This window comes from Bos mutus, chromosome 10, assembly GCF_027580195.1.
Source record: "Bos mutus isolate GX-2022 chromosome 10, NWIPB_WYAK_1.1, whole genome shotgun sequence".
Taxonomy (NCBI): Eukaryota; Metazoa; Chordata; class Mammalia; order Artiodactyla; family Bovidae; genus Bos; species Bos mutus.
The window spans coordinates 82,355,055-82,374,842 of NC_091626.1; the positions used below are offsets into that span (position 1 = coordinate 82,355,055).

At 38.3% G+C, this 19,788-nt stretch overlaps 1 protein-coding gene across 7 annotated transcripts in view; it reads right to left on the bottom strand.

Moving 5' to 3' along the window:
- Window positions 1-19,788, bottom strand: part of CHD8 (chromodomain helicase DNA binding protein 8) — a 58,430-nt gene that overhangs the window by 13,920 nt on the left and 24,722 nt on the right. For all 7 annotated transcript variants that reach the window (XM_070378325.1, XM_005900554.2, XM_070378322.1 and 4 more), the window contains exons 6-21: window positions 15,576-15,758; window positions 15,424-15,492; window positions 15,000-15,055; window positions 14,378-14,495; window positions 11,575-11,658; window positions 6,016-6,153; window positions 5,500-5,621; window positions 5,113-5,356; window positions 4,014-4,190; window positions 2,899-3,042; window positions 2,500-2,755; window positions 1,740-1,950; window positions 1,296-1,491; window positions 657-824; window positions 286-465; window positions 22-132 (exon numbers count right to left, since the gene is read on the bottom strand). In XM_070378325.1, coding sequence (XP_070234426.1) covers window positions 22-132; window positions 286-465; window positions 657-824; window positions 1,296-1,491; window positions 1,740-1,950; window positions 2,500-2,755; window positions 2,899-3,042; window positions 4,014-4,190; window positions 5,113-5,356; window positions 5,500-5,621; window positions 6,016-6,153; window positions 11,575-11,658; window positions 14,378-14,495; window positions 15,000-15,055; window positions 15,424-15,492; window positions 15,576-15,758 — 2,457 coding nt within the window. The remainder of the gene's footprint in view (window positions 1-21; window positions 133-285; window positions 466-656; window positions 825-1,295; window positions 1,492-1,739; window positions 1,951-2,499; window positions 2,756-2,898; window positions 3,043-4,013; window positions 4,191-5,112; window positions 5,357-5,499; window positions 5,622-6,015; window positions 6,154-11,574; window positions 11,659-14,377; window positions 14,496-14,999; window positions 15,056-15,423; window positions 15,493-15,575; window positions 15,759-19,788) is intronic.

Below are 19,788 nucleotides of genomic sequence, written 5' to 3' on the forward strand. Positions count from 1 at the left end.
TTGAAGGAAAAGGAAGCTCACCTTGCTATTGAGTAGATCCATGTCTAGATCAGCTTTTTTGGCCCACTTTTGCCAAAAGTTTGGGTCATCCAGAGAAATATCAGTCCTATTTTCAGAAGCCACAAAGCTTGCCTAATGAGGAACAAAGAAATAGTAAAGTTGACTACACCACTTTTTTGAGTAAAGGGAAATCAGTATATTTTAAAACTATATTTTTAAGAAATAGTAAATTCTAGAGATTCCTGTCTCTCTGTGCTAAAAGCCTCTAGCACCAACAGAACATACCTTGGCAAAGGTAGAACCCTTTCCTTCAGATTCAATGGTGATGGTAGTGGTTCGTCTTAACAAGATCTGGTCAATGTCCTCTTCACAAAACTTGGAGCCCTCATCATCTTCCTCCATTATGGCTGCATACGCTCCTTTCCGTAAGAGATCTTCAATCTCCTTCTTAGAGAACTGTTGGATCTACAAAATCCAATAGAAAGGTGAAAAAAAATCAGAGAATATTATCTAACCATATCATGATATTTTATTATATTTTAAAGATAATCATTGAGAATCCAAACAAGGGGTCAGGTTCCTGTACAAAAAATAGCTTTTGCCTCCCTTTATCACCATGACCTACTACAATACAGCTAAAAATTAAGAAGACTCACTCCAGTAATGTTGCCATCCCGACCACTCATGGACTGAAGCACAGCTTTATCCAATCCCAACTTGAGGCTAGCCTTATCAAACATCTCCCTCTCGTAAGAATTACGAGTGATGAGACGGTACACCTTCACAGCTTTGCTCTGCCCAATTCGATGACAACGCGCTTGGGCCTGGTTTTAACAAATAGAAGGAAGGGCAAAGATAACAACATTAGAGGGGCTGGGGAGGAAAAACATTCAAATTACCGATTTACATTTATAAAGCTGCCATGAGATCAACTCAAATTCAGAAAGTCAATTTCAAGATGAAATTACTGCCCCATCCTCCAGACCAGGTGTCAGCAAATCTTGGTCACCTATTTCTAGAAATAAAGTTTTTGCTGAAACACAGCTCTACCCATTCATTTATATTTCCTTATAGATGTTTTTTGTAGTACAAGAGCAGAGGAGAACCGTTACAACAGAGACTGATTTGCACAGCCTAAAATATTAACTATCTGCCCTGTACAGAAAAAGTTTGATGACCTAACTAACTAAACAATTCCAGACTCTTGAAAAGATAAGACTTTCTAAGAGATCCTGATCCTGTTGCAAAACCTCTCAGGTTAGGTGATTAGTCCCTAAGACAATGATTTCCTCTACCTGCAGGTCATTTTGCGGATTCCAGTCTGAATCAAAGATGATGCAAGTATCAGCAGCTGTGAGATTAATGCCAAGTCCACCAGCCCGGGTGCAGAGCAGAAAGACAAATCGGTCCGAGTCAGGCTTGCTAAAACGGTCAATAGCAGCTTGCCGAAGGTTGCCTCTAACTCGCCCATCAATACGCTCATATAAGTACCTGCACGGGAATCACAGGAAAAAAGTTTAATCAGCTGAGCAGAAAAGGAGAACAAAAAAGCAGGCTGGGATCAATACCAGTACCCCCGTATCGCTAGTTCACCAAAAATTTTATCAGAAAGTTGAAAGTGAGAGTCTTGAATACTTCTCTTAGCCCAGTACTGGTCAACTTTAGTTAAACCTAGGCCTCCCACTCTTTGCAGCTTTATACGTACAAAGTAAACAGGCAAGGAATGACTTTTTTCTCACCTTCTCTGGATTAGATAATCCTCTAGGATATCTAGGCAGCGTACCATTTGGGAGAAGATCAGAACCTTATGGCCACCAGCTTTAAGTTTCGGAAGTAACTTGTCAATAAGAACCAATTTGCCAGCTGAACGAACCATGGCCTGTAAGTGGAAGTCATGAGGTATGATATGGCAAGCTTCTCGAAACTCTGTTAGGATTTTTTCTTCTGCACCTGCCAAAAGAAAAATCAGACCTGATGGTGAGATCCAGAGAAACATACTAAGGCTGCAGTTTATTTAACTGAGATAAGGAAGCAAAGAAAAGAAAATAACCTGACTTGATATCAATATTACTTGAAAATAGAATTTCAGCAACCCCCAAACCCTAAAATATCTTCAATTTTGTTAATACAAAATATTCCACATAAGTCAGGCTTAAGAATTGGGTAAAATATGTAAATATGTGGACCAGGACTAGAGTAGTACACAAAAACCACTATTACCACCATACTGCCATCCAAAACAGAAACAGCAACACAGAATATCAGTGAAGACAGAACAGAATTCGTAACAGCAAATCCTTTTTAACTTTAGAGATCATGCAGAGTCAAAGGGTCAGAAAGAACTAGAGTAAGACGTTCCCCTTGAGAATGGTTTTAAAAAGAGAAATCCCCTCTATTTCCAAACTAGGATGGATCAGCCAACGCATCTACTGTTTCTGAGGAACACCACTTAGCAATCAAGGTAACACAGAAATGCAGGTGTTTCAGGAGTTCTCTCACCATTGATGAGATATGGGTGGTTGCAGCATTTCCGCAGCTCCATCATTGTGTTGAGTAGATTCGGCATGTTAGTATGACCTGCCCCTTTGGAAAGAAAGGAGAAATTCTTCTCCAAAATAGCCCGGTAGTATTTCTTCTGAATGTTGGTTAGCTCTACTTCAATAATGGTCTCCTGTTTGGGTGCCAGGTTCTTTTCAACATCTTCTTTGAGTCTTCTCAGCATCATTGGTTTGAGAATGGCCTGTAGCTTTTGAACCTGTAACCAACAGAGGAAAAAATAATAACATGAAGACAAACATTCTCACATTAGATGGAAACATGGATATCAATGACAGTAGATATCTGCCCTAGTACAAATTTTTTCATTCTGCATTAGTGTCACATCAGACAACTTCCTACCTGTTCTTCTGTTTTGAGATCCCCAAAGTCTTTGAGGAATTCTGATTCTGATGGAAACTGTGATGGTTCCAAGAAATGAAGCAAGCTAAAAAGTTCTTCCACAGTATTTTGCAATGGTGTTCCTGTGAGCAGTACTTTGTGCTCCTAGAAATGGAGAACACAGAAGAAAGATAAAACTCAAAAAGACTTCTGGAGTTTTCCATAAAATATATAACTTTAGTTTCCATTTCTTTAACTGTAAAATTATGGAAATGGACCAGATTACTCTTACTTGCTGCCTCTTTTGATAAACACAGAATACTCAAGAATATTCTTGATATTATTTAACATATTAATTTCATATGGCATAATATCATAAGGCAATAAAGAAATATTTAGAACATGTTTTTTCCAATTAAATATGCCTCTCCACACGGATATGCCTCTCCCACGGTCCATTAATATGTCTCCCTCTAAGAAATGTACCTGTGCGGGATTAAATATGGCCACTGATTTTTGGTAGTTCTTCCTATCAAGATTCACCACTTGAACATGGTCGTGCTTTATAACTTGCTCTGACAATAAGAATGTAGCAGAAGTGGGTACCATGTGAGTTTCAGAGCCTCAAAGGCCTTGCCTTCCACCTTTACCCTCTTGGAACACTGCTCTGGCTCTACCAGGTACAGAAGCAAAGTCTGGCCCACAGAGGGGTGACAGACCACATGGAAGATGGCCTAGCCAACAACCAGTACCAACTGTCAGCTGCAGCTGTATCACTGACTCCAGGCAAGGCCACTGAAGGAATGAGATCACTTAGGCCAGCCCAAGTTGCTGGGCTAGAGAGTCATGAAAAATATAGTTGTTTTAAGTCACTAGGTTTTTGGGTATTTTGTTATGCAGAAATAAGTAACTAATTTAACATCCCACCTCTTCACCCAATTGAGACCACTAACCCACAATAATCTTCTAACTCTAAAATTTATATAAATATTATGACTTACAGGCTACCATTCCCATAGGCCACACCCACCACCCAATACCAAGATTCGGATTCTTCTCTGTGAAATTAATTCACATGGAATTAGGATTACTTAATTCTAGGTGTTTCTGGCCACAAGTCAGTGAGAGGAACTCACCAGGTCCATGTGCTTGAGACTATCAAGCAGTTTGCAATTACGGTTCTTTAGTCGATGGGCCTCATCAATGATGACACACCGCCATTCAATCTCACGAAGCTCAGGACAGTCTGACAAAATCATCTCAAAAGTGGTGATCAAGGCATCAAACTTGTATGCACCTGGGATGAGGCGCCCCTAAGCATGAAGGCAATAAAGTCAGAAAAGGCCTAAACTGTACCTAAATGAGAAGCTCTTCTGGACTACATATTCTGCATTTTATATTTAGGCAGGCCTAATAGAAAACACAAATTGCACCACCATCCACCTCTGCCACTGTTCATATTCCTGATAAACAGTGTCAAATCACTGAATCACTGCCTCCTCAACACACTCAGCTTCTTGGGAAAATCACAGACCTTATTGAAAGAAGCTGGACATTCTTGACTTTGCTGCATGCCTACCTCATGTATTTCAGCCCTACATCTTCTGTTGGTAAACACTAAAATCCACAAATGTTGAGCACTGCTGAAACACACAACATAAAACTAAAAGTGAAACAGCCAATGTAGTATGTGGTAATATTGGTTACTGTCTAAAAATGGACAAAAGAATCCAATTATCTTAACAAAATTAAGAGCAAAATGACTTTAATAAACATGGGTTTCGGGAAATAAAAACGGGAAACTAATGGTAGGAAAAAAACTCAAAATTAAATGTTAAGAAACTTTTTCCAAACTTATATAGAAAAAAGAACTAATCTTGATGAAAACTTCAGCAGACTTAAAAAAAAAAAGGAAGAAATGTCTTATGTTCACCATTTTATGGATCAAGGAATTAAAAGTGGCTAAATGAATTTCATTCTGGAAAATTATTTCTTGATGAAAACTAATCAATGCTGGTAAAACTCTATTTAAAATGTATATATTCATAAATAAAGTCAGAATTTCCACTGGATCAAGACAGCAAAGTCGAAAAAGTGTCCTGCATAAAGTAGACAACACCACCTTACATCACAGAGAGTCTCACTAAAAGTCTTTGACTCATATAAAAGCTTCTAAAATACCAGGTACTTTGGCCTACTTTCCATGCCATAAGATTTGCATTATATACAACTCACCCGTGAATCTTTGCAGTACATTTCATATTGCTGTATCATCTGCCGGCTGGCCAGACTGCCATGGTACACAATAGTGTTCATCTCTGTCCATGTGTTGAATTCCCGCTCCCAGTTAGTAATTGTGGACAGTGGGGCAATGACCAGGAAAGGGCCGTGGATGCCCACATTATATACTTCCTGCAAGAAGGCAATGGACTGAATGGTTTTGCCCAATCCCATCTCATCAGCCAGGATGCAGTTCTGCCTGCCAATTCATCACAAAAAAAGAAAAGCATGTCAAAAGAGACCATCTTATAAAAAGTACATAAAATGAACCTGTTTCTACAAAAAATAAATAAAAACAATCCCAGACTAAGCCTATATCTTGTGGTCCCACTCTTTTCCTACCTGTTATACCAATTAAAGAGCAGCCAGTTGACCCCTTCCAACTGATATTCCCGTAACTGGTTTCTGTTTTTATACTCATGTGACAACTCCAACTTCTTCCAGGCACTTGCCTGTGGACGATTCTAAAAAGTAACAAATTTGAATAAATGGGGTGGAGGCACTAACGAAATTAGGTAATACTAGGTAGTTCTAATAGGTGAAGTTAATTCAAAGACATTATTGCTTAAATTAAACATGTTAAATATATTCAAATTCACAACTTCACAATGACACTGTAATAACAAAAAAAGAGAGAGAGAGAGAAAACCCATTGAGCCACCAAGGAAGTCCAAGAATACTGGAGTGGGTAGCCCATCCCTTCTCCAGCAGATCTTCCCAACCCAGGAATCAAACTGGGGTCTCCTGAATTGCAGGCGGATTCTTTACCAACTGAGCTATCAGGAAAGCCCAAACTCTATGAGGAAAATAAAATCATTTCCTATATGGACTTTACACTCTAAATGCAGATGTACTTACCACCCTTTTGAGTTCTGGGTGCCTTGACTGGATGCGTTTAAATTCTCGAATCTTGCCCTCGTCAACATCCTCTTTGAGCTCCCACGTACTATCCTCATAGGGTAGAGAGCACCATTTCACCAGGTAGTAAATTACAGGCTAGGGGAGAAGAAGTCAGAGCTTTAGTGAAATGATGCCGTGTTCTCTGCTGTGATTTGAAGATTAAGCATTTGACTAAGTGTCAATACCTAAAAAGGTGCCCAAAATGTCAGGCTGAAAACATCAGCCATAGGCTCACCTGCAGATGCACTGTACTATTTATGCCTTTGATCACGCTTCCAGACAACTTATCAGAATCTAGAAGAGAAATTTCTACCCAACACTATCTAGAACACTAATCACTGAAACATTACGCTCACCAACTAAGCAGATTAAAAAAAAAATTCTATATTGTGTTGAGAAGATATGGTACCCCCATTCCATACTATCCTCCTGGCACCCAATATAATAACAGTGGAAGCAAGGCTGCTTTTAGAAGAGAGAAACAGCTTAAATCCATAGGAACAAAGCAGGCCTGAAACTACTGGGCTTCTGAGTTCCTGGAGCTGTGAATGCAGGTGCTACTTCACATGAAAAAAAGAGCAGTCATGTGGTGGTAAAGAGATTTCCTTGTGAGTCCCAGGAAGCTAGGAGATAACTACAAGAGGTATCACTGAAGACAGGTAAGAGTGAAAAGGGGATGCTGAAGCTCCAATCACACTGCTATGCTCTATGCAGGTATTCCAGTGGTAATATTGCTCCTATTCTCAGTACTTAAGATGACTTCTGACTTGACTGCATTTTCATTTGGGGCTTATATGAAGTAAGAAGAATTAGACTACGCCTAGACTGGAAAAGGTCAGTTTTCATTCCAATCCCAAAGAAAGGCAATGCCAAAGAATGCTCAAACTACCACACAATTGCACTCATCTCACACGCTAGTAAAGTAATGCTCAAAATTCTCCAAGCCAGGCTTCAGCAATATGTGAACCGTGAACTTCCAGATGTTCAAGCTGGTTTTAGAAAAGGGAGAGGAACCAGAGATCAAATTGCCAACATCTGCTGGATCATCAAAAAAGCAAGTGAGTTCCAGAAAAACATCTATTTCTGCTTTATTGACTATGCCAAAGCCTTGGACTGTGTGGATCACAATAAACTGTGGAAAATTCTGAAAGAGATGGGAATATCAGACCACCTGACCTGCCTCTTGAGAAATCTGTATGCAGGTCAGGACACAACAGTTAGAACTGGACATGGAACAACACACTGGTTCCAAATAGGAAAAGGAGTACATCAAGGCTGTATACTGTCACCCTGCTTACTTAACTTATATGTAGTGTTTCATGAGAAATGTTGGGCTGGAAGAAGCACAAGCTGGAATCAAGATTGCCAGGAGAAATATCAATAACCTCAGATATGCAGATGACACCACCCTTACGGCAGAAAATGAAGAGGAACTACAAAGCCTCTTGATGAAAGTGAAAGAGGAGAGTGAAAAAGTTGGCTGAAAGCTCAACGCTCAGAAAACGAAGATCATGGCATCTGGTCCCATCACTTCATGGGAAATAGATGGGGAAACAGTGGAAAAGGTGTCAGACTTTATTTTTTTGGGCTCCAAAATCACGGTAGATGGTGACTGCAGCCATGAAATTAAAAGACGCTTACTCCTTGGAAGGAAAGTTATGACCAACCTAGATAGCATATTCAAAAGCAGAGACATTACTTTGCAAACGAAGGTCCATCTAGTCAAGGCTATGGTTTTCCAGTGGTCATGTATGGATGTGAGAGTTGGACTACAAAAAAAGCTGAGCACCAAAGAATTGATGCTTTTGAACTGTGGTGCTGGAGAAGACTCTTGAGAGTCCCTTGGACTGCAAGGAGATCCAACCAGTCCATCCTAAAGGAGACCAGTCCTGGGTGTTCATTGGAAGGACTGATGCTGAGGCTGAAACTCCAATACTTCAGCCACCTCATGTGAAGAGTTGACTCATTGGAAAAGACCCTGATGCTGGGAGGGATTGGGGGCAGGAGGAGAAGGGGATGACAGAGGATGAGATGTCTGGATGGCATCACAGACTTGATGCACATGAGTTTGGGTGAACTCTGGGAGTTGGTGATGGACAGGGAGGCCTGGCGTGCTATGATTCATGGGGTCGCAAAGAGTCGGACACGACTGAGCGACTGAACTGAACTGAATGTAATCATCAAGAAATCTCTAATCATCTACTGACAGAATACTCCTTAAAATAGCCAGCAAGAAGTGTGAAGATGCCAAGTGTTTAAGACAGACAGATCATGGAAAAACTAGAATCTATGTAATTTCTCTTTTACTTTTTTCTTTATTGTAGTGACTCGGGTCACTTTCTACATAAAGACATTTGTCCAGGTCACACATTTCCAGCATCATAACTTATTTTCCAAGAACTTTAATTAATATTTATTATAATACTTATTTCCACTACTGTGTAATGTAATAAGGATGACTAAGCTCATTTTGGGTCAGGGGAAATGGGCAAAGTTTTTATCCAATATTAGAAGTGTAAATTAGGGTACTAAAACACTTTCATCTGTCATGCCAGGTCTAATAACATTCCAGAGGGGCCTAATCAAAATCTAATTACTTTTGGAAGATGAAAGTACAAGTATAGTGATAGAAAGCATAACATTTTGAAGGCTAGGAAGGCTGAGAAGCTGAAAGTAATGAGAATAATGTAACAATGGCTAACCTGTCCTGACTAATAACTGGTCCATTCCACTCTCACCTCCCACAAATGAACAATAAGCAGTAATTCCCACCCCTAATCACAAAAGCAGAAATATGTGGTTTCTGAGGTATTCTTGTTAGGATTTAAAGACACTGCATTATAATGACTTTGAATAGCTAAGGTTCTATCTGAGTAACCTTGAAAGCTTATAAAACAAACTTGGGCTTTAACAGATGGAAGACTTTGATTCTTAGGTTCTACAAGCTTCTACAAGGATGACATATGGGAGCAAGTCACTTAGTTTGTGAGTGAACCCAGTCTGCCATCTAGCACTGATGTCTCAAGGCTCTGCTGTTCCCTACTAGTCACTCTGTAAGCAGGAACTATTTGAGTGATAAAATTTTGATGAAATGTGACCCTGTGATGTTAAACTAACAACTTACACTAGAAGTGAGAAGAGTTCTAACAAAGTGCTGGTTCATGGTCCAAGTAAATCTGAATAAAAGAGAGCAATGTTGAATTCACTGGTGGCTTAGATCTATATAACTGTTGGTTGGAAAATGAAAAAAAGTGATTAATGAAAGAAAACATGTCAGTTCAGTTCAGTCGCTCAGTCATGTCTGACTCTTTGTGACCCCAGGAATCACAGCACGCCAGGCCTCCCTGTCCATCACCAACTCCCGGAGTTCACCCAGACTCACGTCATCGAGTCAGTGATGCCATCCAGCCATCTCATCCTCTGTCGTACCCTTCTCCTCCTGCCCCCAATCCCTCCCAGCATCAGAGTCTTTTCCAGTGAGTCAACTCTTCGCATGAGGTGGTCAAAGTACTGGAGTTTCAGCTTTAGCATGATTCCTTCCAAAGAAATCCCAGGGCTGATCTCTTTTAGAATGGACTGGTTGGACCTCCTTGCAGTCCAAGGGACTCTCAAGAGTCTTCTCCAACACCACAGTTCAAAAGCAGCAATTCTTTGGTGCTCAGCCTTCTTCACAGTCCAACTCTCACATCCATACATGACCACTGGAAAAACTATAGCCTTGACTAGACGGACCTCTGTTGGCAAAGTAATGTCTCTGCTTTTGAATATGCTATCTAGGTTGGTCATAACTTTCCTTCCAAGGAGTAAGCGTCTTTTAATTTCATGGCTGCAGTCACCATCTGTAGTGATTCTGGAGCCCAAAAAAATAAAGTCTGACACTGTTTCCACTGTTTCCCCATCTATTTCCCATGAAGTGATGGGACCAGATGCCATGATCTTCGTTTTCTGAGCGTTGAGCTTTAAGCCAACTTTTTCACTCTCCTCTTTCACTTTCATCAAGAGGCTTTGTAGTTCCTCTTCACTTTCTGCCATAAGGGTGGTGTCATCTGCATATCTGAGGTTATTGATATTTCTCCTGGCAATCTTGATTCCAGCTTATGCTTCTTCTAGTCCAGTGTTTCTCATGATGTACTCTGCATAGAAGTTAAGTAAGCAGGGTGACAATATACAGCCTTGACGAACTCCTTTTCCTATTTGGAACCAGTCTGTTGTTCCATGTCCAGTTCTGTTGCTTCCTGACCTGCATACATATTTCTCAGGAGGCAGATCAGGTGGTCTGGTATTCCCATCTCTTTCAGAATTTTCCACAGTTTATTGTGATCCACACAGTCCAAGGCTTTGGCATAGTCAATAAAGCAGAAATAGATGTTTTTCTGGAACTCTCTTGCTTTTTCCATGATCCAGCGGATGTTGGCAATTTGATCTCTGGTTCCTCTGCCTTTTCTAAAACCAGCTTGAACATCTGGAAGTTCACAGTTCACATATTGCTGAATCCTGGCTTGGAGAATTTTGAGCATTACTTTACTAGCCTGTGAGATGAGTGCAATTGTGCAGTAGTTTGAGCATTCTTTGGCATTGCCTTTCTTTGGGATTGGAATGAGAACTGACCTTTTCCAGTCCTGTGGCCACTGCTGAGTTTTCCAAATTTGCTGGGATATTGAGTGCAGCACTTTCACAGCATCATCCTTCAGGATTTAGGAAGCTTTAGTTCTGGGGTTCCTAAATCAAGCTATGCATGAGAACCCCTTGAAGAACCAACTCTTGGTCCTACCCTAGATGTACTATATCTGCACTTGTGGGAACAACCTGTTTAAAAGCACTGATTCAAATGTAGTATATGTTTTAGAGACAAATGAAAATGCATTTACCTGATGCTGCACATGTGTGCTCAGTCACTTCAGTCGTGTTTGACTCTTTGCAACCTTATGGACTGTAGCCCGCCCGGCTCCTCTGTCCATTGGATTTCCGAGGCAAGAATACTGGAGTGGATTGCCATTTCCTCCTCCAGGGGATCTTCCAGACCCAGGGACAGAACCCGTGTCTCCTGCGGCTTCTGCACCGCAGGCAGATTCTTTACCACTAAGCCACTGGGGAAGCCCCAGTTCAGGAAATAAATAATTCTCAACAACATAGAGAAAGCTATGAGTCTATGCAAGTATTTTTATATTCATATATTTGGAAATTGATAAAGTATTCCTTTCTCTATCCCCACCTCTCACCCTCAACTGAATGTCAAGGGTCTCTCATATAAAATCTGAGAGAAAATGAGACCAAGGTGAACGAGTCCTTGAAAATAACAGCTTCCAGATATCTGACTTCAAGAGAATCTTTCTCTTTAGTCTCTCTCTGTACTCCTCTACCTTCCCAATATTATTCTGAGGATCTCTCAGAAAAAATTCAAAAGTACCTTTTCAATCCAAGAATTTTTCAGCCAAATCTGAAATATAAAGGATGGGCAAGCAGACAGGCAGAAATCTTTAAGGCCTTTCTTTCATGTTCCTCCACGTCCCAACTCACCTCCCCATTGTCCTTGTCAATACTGTGAGACTCATCCAATATCCTATCCACCTCTACATAGTCTGGGTTGAAGGGCTCTTCATCCTAGAGGAATTATGAAACCAAACAATAAAACCAAAAAGATCACTGTCTAGGAAATTCACCCTTCCACCCAACCTTTAGTGGATATCCTTACTTCAAAATTTATTAAGAAAAAAGAAGTGAGTTCCCCATTTTCACCCTATCAAATCCTACACACTTACCTGTGTTTGCACCTATCTTCTCATGTTACCAGATCAAGTGTCACTACTCCGAACAGTGGCTACTCTCTCCATATATGCTTTGGATTTCATTCCTTCCTGCCTTCTTAGGAATCCCTCTCTAGGGCAACATTCCCATATTCTACTAGTTCACATCCTTAAAAAGACCTCTCTGACTCTCCATCCCCCTGCAACTATTCTTCTGTTCTGCTTCATACGTAAACTTTCCCAAGAGTTTCAAACACATAGCACCTCCATGTCATCACCTGAATACTTGTCCATTCATTCCACTCTTCTTTATACTTCCATCACATAATGAAACCACTCATCAAGGTCATTCATGATCTCCAAATTGCCAAATACAATGGAAACATTTCTGTACTCACCTTAATTTATAGCTACAAAGTATTCAACAATTCATCTTTCTCCCGAAAGCACTCTCTAGGCTTTTCTGAGACACTATATTCACTTTTGTAGCCTTATTTTGGTTTCACTTTTTGTTTTGGTCAATTCTCAGTCACCTTTACTGGCTCTTTTTTTCCTAAGTCACTGGTATCTAACTTTGGGTGATATCCCAAGATAAATAACCCAAGGCTCCAAAGAGAAATCTCAAAGAAACCTTAGGGGAAAAAAATTCTTCCTTCTTACGGCACTTTCCCACTGATTTTTGTGGCCTATCTTTTCCCTAATATTTCTCCTATCACTCTGGCATAGTTATTAAGGCTTTAATAACAATGTATATGCTGATACATTTCAAATTTTAATTGTAGCCTAAAAAATCCAGTTTTGTATATCTATCTCCTTGCTAGACATGTTACAGAATTTTAAACTTAACATGGTCTAAACTAAAATCTTGATTTTCCCTAAACCAGTTGCTTCTAAGATCTTCCATTCTTTAATACCTGTCTATGTAAGCCATCATACCAATTGCCATCAATCCTACTTTAAAGTAAACTCAAATCTATCCCTTCTCTCCAACAACTGAAAGCACTCTGCTATAAAGCCATGATAATTTCTCATCTAGAAAATGTCAATGGCCTCCTTACGGCTCATCCTACTTTCACGCTTACTCTTCTCCCATCCATTCTCCAAAGTCTAGATGATCTTTTAAAGGTGAGAACTGGTTTATGTCTTTGGCTGTTTTAAATAGTCCAATGGTTTCCCCTTTTGCACTTAGAATAAAAACAAAACTAAAATGTCTGTAGGCACCTGCTTCTATCATATATAAATACCACTGTGCTTTCAGTTCCTCATCCTGTCTCGGGGCCTTCATATATTGCTACTTCCCATGCCAGCGGTACTACTTACAGGTGCTTACAGCCTTGCTAACTTCTGTTCATAATTCAGTTCTCAGTGAAGCCTTCCCTGATTATCCAAAGCAGGCATTTTTTAATGTCTTCCTATGCTCCTTCTTTGCTGGTACTTATCACAATTTGAATTATTTTAAAATCTCTCTCTCCCTCCCCATTAGACAGTGAGCTATATGAGAACACAGACCATGTGTGATCTGTTAACTGCAGTGACTAGCACATAAAATAATGAATAAATGAGTGATTGATTTGGCTAAATGACCTACCTATAAAGGCAAATCTGACTGGTACACAAGTCAGATTAGCAGAGCTTGGCTCAGTGGCCACAAATTATATATCTAGTATCAGCTGAAATGGGATTACAGTTTCACTGTACATTTCACAAATTAGGCTTTAAAAGAACATAGGCCAAAAAAAAACCCTCCACAACCCAATCATTATTTTATTTTCATATAAAAAGAAATTATAAAACCTACATGGTCCTACTTGCTCTCTCGAAGTGATGTGGAATATAACTCACTTATTGACAAATCTGGTTATATAAAGTTAGCTTCATCAGATGTATTTGGCCACAACTGGCCTTTTTTTTGCTGAAGCTATACATTATTCTTTCTTTCATTCTTCTTATTAGACCTCTTCTTCTTTAGGTCTTAAGAAACTTTGAAAAAGAATTCTTTTTCTCAAGGCACTTAGTATATTAAATACAGATTTAAAAAAACCCATTTTGGAAAAGATATATGTACAAAAAGTTTTCAAAGAAAAATGGAGTGTTAAAATACAGCTCAAGAGATTCTCACAGATGCTCCAGTACTTAACTAGTAGTAATACTGGGTGTAAGATATTAAAGTTCCTGTATCACTATTGCTAGTTATACTGGATTAGAAATTTGAGAAAATAAATGTTCCCTCTTAATGATATGGTTGCTTATGTCTATAGATAGCATCAGTTGTTAAAGACTGACAATAGAGGGAGAAGAATGCCTGAAGTGGGCCAGATAGTTTATCATCTGTTTTGAAAATACTTCATGAATATCAAACAACTCAATTTCAAAACATTCTATAACTTACAAAAAGACTATATTTAACCTGGTAAAACAAAGCATAGGGCAATTAAATAAGGAGAGTCCAATGACTGAAATGAAACTTATATAACCATACATATAAAGCAACTATAAGTCTTTTGAACGGTCAGGGGTAACCCCAAAAATGTACGCTTCTATGAAATAAATGGTAAGCAACACCTATCCCTAATTACCTCATGGAAGAAGTGTCTCATCTGAGCCATTTTGGTTTTGAAGCGCTTTAGTTTTTGATGGATCCTCTTATCCTTCTCCAGTTGCGAGATGGTAGCCCATTCACAGTGCAGATAGGAGCTAAAGAAGATGGAAATAGTCAGCCATGGTATGAGAAAGTGGAACTGGTAAGCTAGCGTCTGAGATGAGGAGATTAACCAAAAGCAGACCTAAGAGTATGTTGCTTCAATGGGGAGTTAGTCTCTTAGATCAGTGCCTCTTCAACTTGATTTTTTACACCAACCACTTAGTCTAGGGCTGGCTTGAAAGTTCACATTTCTAATGGGCTCCCAAATGATGCTAGTTCTGCTGGTCGATGGATCACACTGAGTAGCAAGGTCTTAATGTCAGGATTACATGGGATTTTATCAGCAACCACCCTTACCCCACTTTTCTGTAGGCAAATATTAATCAGTCAATTTCTGAGCTTCTCTCTGAACATTTTCCTCACTGGAAACAATTTGGGTGAGGAAAACTATTTAAAAAAAAAAAGGGACACATTCCCAATCAGGATAGACTATACAGGAGAACTTTTTACAACCCTGTGGAATTTGGGGTGAAAAGCTTTTTGCATAGATCACGTACTAGTTCTTGTACTTGACAAAGAACTCTTCTGCTTCAGTATACTGTCCAGAAGGAAGCTGGAAGAAAAAAATTACAGTTATTAATAACTCATTTCTCAAAGAGAATCCTTAATTTTAGCACACGTGGTAGACTTTCATACCAAGAATAAAATACATCATCTAGGATATATCACTGACTAAAGGATTAAAGAACTTAATCTGGCATTTTAATGCTAGAAGCCTGATAGCTGGAGAAAATAAGCCCTTTCTGGATTTAAACAGGTAAGTGAAAGAAGGGGCAATAAGACAGTTCTTACTTTACACCTAACTTTTCTCCACTATCTCTTGTAACTACATTGTAGCGATATAAACTGACATCCAAAAGTGCTCATTACATAAAGCCTGTAACTGTAGCATTATGGGCTAACATTGAAAACAGGCCTCACCTCCTTCTTCACAATACGCATAGAAAGCACTTTGTCTACAATGGCAGCATCTTCTTCACTGGGATTCTCCTGCAGAAAAGATGCAGTCAGTCAAACAAAGAGATTGTGAGCAGCAAGATATACATCTCAAATTGCTTAAGTTCTCAGCTTACCACAAAGAACTGCATGGAAGGCAAAGTCTCGCCATCTGGTTCCTGCACTGGCTCAGGAAGGATAGGCTCAGTTTTGATTGGACCAGTTACATCCACTTCTTCTTCTTCTTCATCGTCTGTGATCTTTATATCCAGATCCTCTGTATATTTTTTTCGCTTAACTTGGCGGTTTGAGCGCCTCTTCTACAGGGGCAAAAACAGTCAAAATAACTGCTTAGGTCTCTCAAAGAGAAAACCTTTAAAACTATTTGCCTATAGTCATGTACTTAGATTTGACTCCAAATTCCCTAGGAAAAATCAAACCAAAAGATGATAAAGAGCTTGTTTATCAAATTGTGTGATGTTAAACCATGTAACTTATTCTAGTACTGAGTAAATATTAATTTCCTGAATTCTTTCATTATAGTATCAGAATCCATCTGAAAGTAACCTGGGTACTATTGGCAAGAGGCACTGAAAAACTGAAATAAAACTCTTTAAACTCTCTACCTGCAGGGTACAATGAACTTCACACCAGGAGCAGCCCTGGAGTCCACTGGTACAAAAACATTGTTTCTAATTGTTTGTCTGTCTTAGTTCTAAAGTTTTGTTTGTTTAATAAATAGGATCATATTGCACATACTGTTCTGCTGCTTACTTTTTGTTAACATTTTTCTTGGAGATGTTTTCCATATCAATGAATTTCAGATCTACCTCATTCTTTCAAATGGTTGAGCAAAATTTAATTAAATAATCTCAGTAATAGGTGCAGCTCATGATAAAAATTAGGAAGGATGGAGAGAAAAAATTATTTTTCAGTAATGATTATAACCCCTGGAAAATCCAAAATCAAATGAGTCATTAAAAGCAGAACTACTAAAACTGATTTGTAAATTCAATTTTAGTACTTAGTAGTACAATTTAGTACAATCAATTGTACTAAAATTGATTTGATAAATTTGCTTGGCATAAAGTTAATTTTTAAAAATCAATGGCATTCTTACATAGACTAAGCCAGAAAATACAATAAAAGAAAAGTCTTTTTATGAAAAAAGATCATCTTAAGTATTAAATTTAGTACGAAATAATGAAATACACATATAAACTCCTCAATCACAAAATTTGAAAAACAAATTTAACAAAACTTTTAAATTCGATAAGCTGATTCTAAAATTCAACAGAGAACTAAACATCAAAGAATAACCATAAAAATATGAAAAGGTATACTTGGCCTTATCAGATGTTAAAGCCAATATAAAGCTATACTGATTAACACAGCTTGGTACCTCTCCAAGAGGAGATAAACAGATCAATGAAATAGTGTCCAAATATAGATTAAAATACTTAGGTGGATTTAGAACATGATAAAAATAGTACTTTTAATCAGTGAGGAAACAGTGGATTATTCTATACATGGGATTGAAAACAAACCACTAGCCAAACAAATTTGTTTCTTGTATCTAGAGAAACAAATTTATAAAAAGATTGAATGATTTCAAAGTTTAAAAAAAGACAAAATTTCTAAAAGATGTGGAAGAATTTTTTTCTTTAAATAATCCTGGAGTAGGAAAGGTGTTTCTGATAAAGTGACTGATCAATTTGATCGTATAACTAAGAAAAAAAATCAATACAATAGAAATATGAGCAAATAACATGAACAGATAACTTTTGTAGGAAAAAAACACGAATGGCTTTCAATGTAAAATGATGCTCACACTCACAATAAAATTGTTACAACTGAAAACTAAACTACCTTTTTTTTTTTGCATCTAACTGAGAGGCAAAAATCTGAGAGTTTGATCAAATATTTGAAATAGGAACTCATACATTGCTGGTGAGAGTACACAGTGGCATGCAGAAAATTTCTATAGAACAAAATTTGACACTACCCATTGACCCAACAATTCCACTTCAAAGATATTATCCTACAGATAAATTTGTACATGTATACAAATCTCTGTGGGATTCTCTGGTGGCTCAGTGGTTAAAGAACCTGCCTGCCAATGCAGGAGACTCAATCTCTGAGTTAGGAAGGTTCCCTGGAGAAAGAAAGGGCAACCCACTCCAGTATTCTTGCCTGGGAAATTCCATGGACAGAGGAGCCTGGCAGTCCATGGGGCTGCAAAAGAGTTATATACAACTTAGCAACTAAACAACAACAACAAAGAACAACAAATCTCTGCCAGCATTATCTGTGGTAGTAAAAGACCAGAGAAAACCTAAATGCCCACCAACAGGGTTGCATTGAACAAATTATGCTATAGTCAAAAAATGGAATACTATAGAACTATATAAAAAGAATGGGGTAGACAAACAAGAATGAACAGTGAAGATGTGGAGCTGGAACTCTCACTGCTGGTCGATGTATAAAATGACAATCACTTCAGAAGGCAGCAGATTCTTATAAAGTTAAAAGGTCAAATGTTTACCCCACAGTCTATCAACTCTTGGCTATTTTGTTATGAGAAACGAAAACCTATGTCCACAAAGCATGTGTACATGTGTACCAAGACTATCCACTGCATCCTTACTCAAAACAGCGCCAAACTGAACAAACCAAATGTCTAATAGAATGAATAAACACTGTGGTATATTCCTAAAGTAAAATGTTTCTCAAGAAAAAAAAAAGGAATGAACTTCTGATACATCAACGTGAATAATTCTGAACACCACTATGCTGAAAAAAGTGAGACCCAAGAGTATATACTATGTGATTCCATTTACATGAAGTTTAAGAACAGGCTAAGTTCAATCTATGGTTAACAGAAATGAGCACAATTGTTGCTTATGGGGAGATGGGAGGGAGAGGATGGTGAACTGACTGAAAAGAGGGTACCAGGGAACCTTCTGGGATGATGGAACGTGGGGCTTCATTAAATAATTTCTCTACTTTGGTGTCTATTTCAAATTTTTCATAATAAAAAAGAGTGTGAGGAAGAATGGGCTAGATCTATCTTTTCCAATAAAGAACTATATTCAAGATACACTGTTAGAGAAGAAAGTACAGCGCAGAAGAATAGGTATGGAATACTAACATTGAGTGGAAGTGGAATTAGAGTGCTTGTGAAAGCAAAGAATATTTCTGGAAGGATACACAAGAGTAATAACAGAAGTTACATCTGGGGAGGACAACTAGGGGACTGTGAGGCCTCCGCTGCCAAGACTGGTATTTGAGGAAACACAATTAGGTCAATTAATTGTGTTTCCTCAAAGTCTGACATTAAAATCCTAACCCCCTAGTACCTCAGAATGTGACTGTCTGGAGACAGGGCCTTAAAGAGGTGATTAAGTTAGGGTGGGCACTACTGGATCAGTGCCCTTAAAAGAGAAGGGAATCTGGCCACATGCAGAGACAAGAGGGACACACGCACTGAGGAAGACCACGCGGGGACACAGTGAGGAGGCAGCCTCTGTAAGCCACGGAGAGAGGACTCGGAGGCAACCAGACCTCCGGATCCTGGACTGCTAGCCCTCAGACCTGTCAGAAAATAAATTTCTGTTGTTTAAACTATCTAGCCCGTGGTATTTTGTTATAGTAACCCTAGTAAATTAATATACCACTTTTTTAATTTTATTAATTCTTGTATTTCTTGTATTACAAAGATTTGCCTTCAGTTTGTGTTTTAATTTTATTTTTAATTGGAGGATAATTACTTTACAATGCTGTGATAGTTTCTGCCATACTCACTTGGTGTTTTGATTATATAACACTTTATTTAACTCTGTTTATTTAACAAACATATATAACTCTTACTATGCTCTCTTACCTAAACACTGTTCTATGTGCTTTGTAAACATTTACATTTAATCCTAACAACTCTACTTAGTAGATATTACTATCTGTACTTTAGAGATGAAGAAATTGAGACACCACAAGGTTAAGTAAACTTGCCTTAAGTGACAATATTAGTAAATACTAGAGTTAACATGAGAACCCAAGAAATGGTCTTGGTCTTAAACACTATATTATTTAGAGCATTTTTTGTTGTTGCTACATATGCATAGTTTTTATATAGTAAATATATCTATCTCTCCCTTTATGACTTGGAAATTTTAATACCCTCCTTAGAAAGATCTACCTAATTTTTTAATTACTTTAAAAAACTCATTCACATTTTATAAACTCATTCACATTTTATAAAGGTCCATGATTTCAATTTTTACATTTTGACCTTTGATTAAACTAGAATTCGTTTTTCTTAAAGAGTAATTCAAGAAATCCAGTTTTATTTCT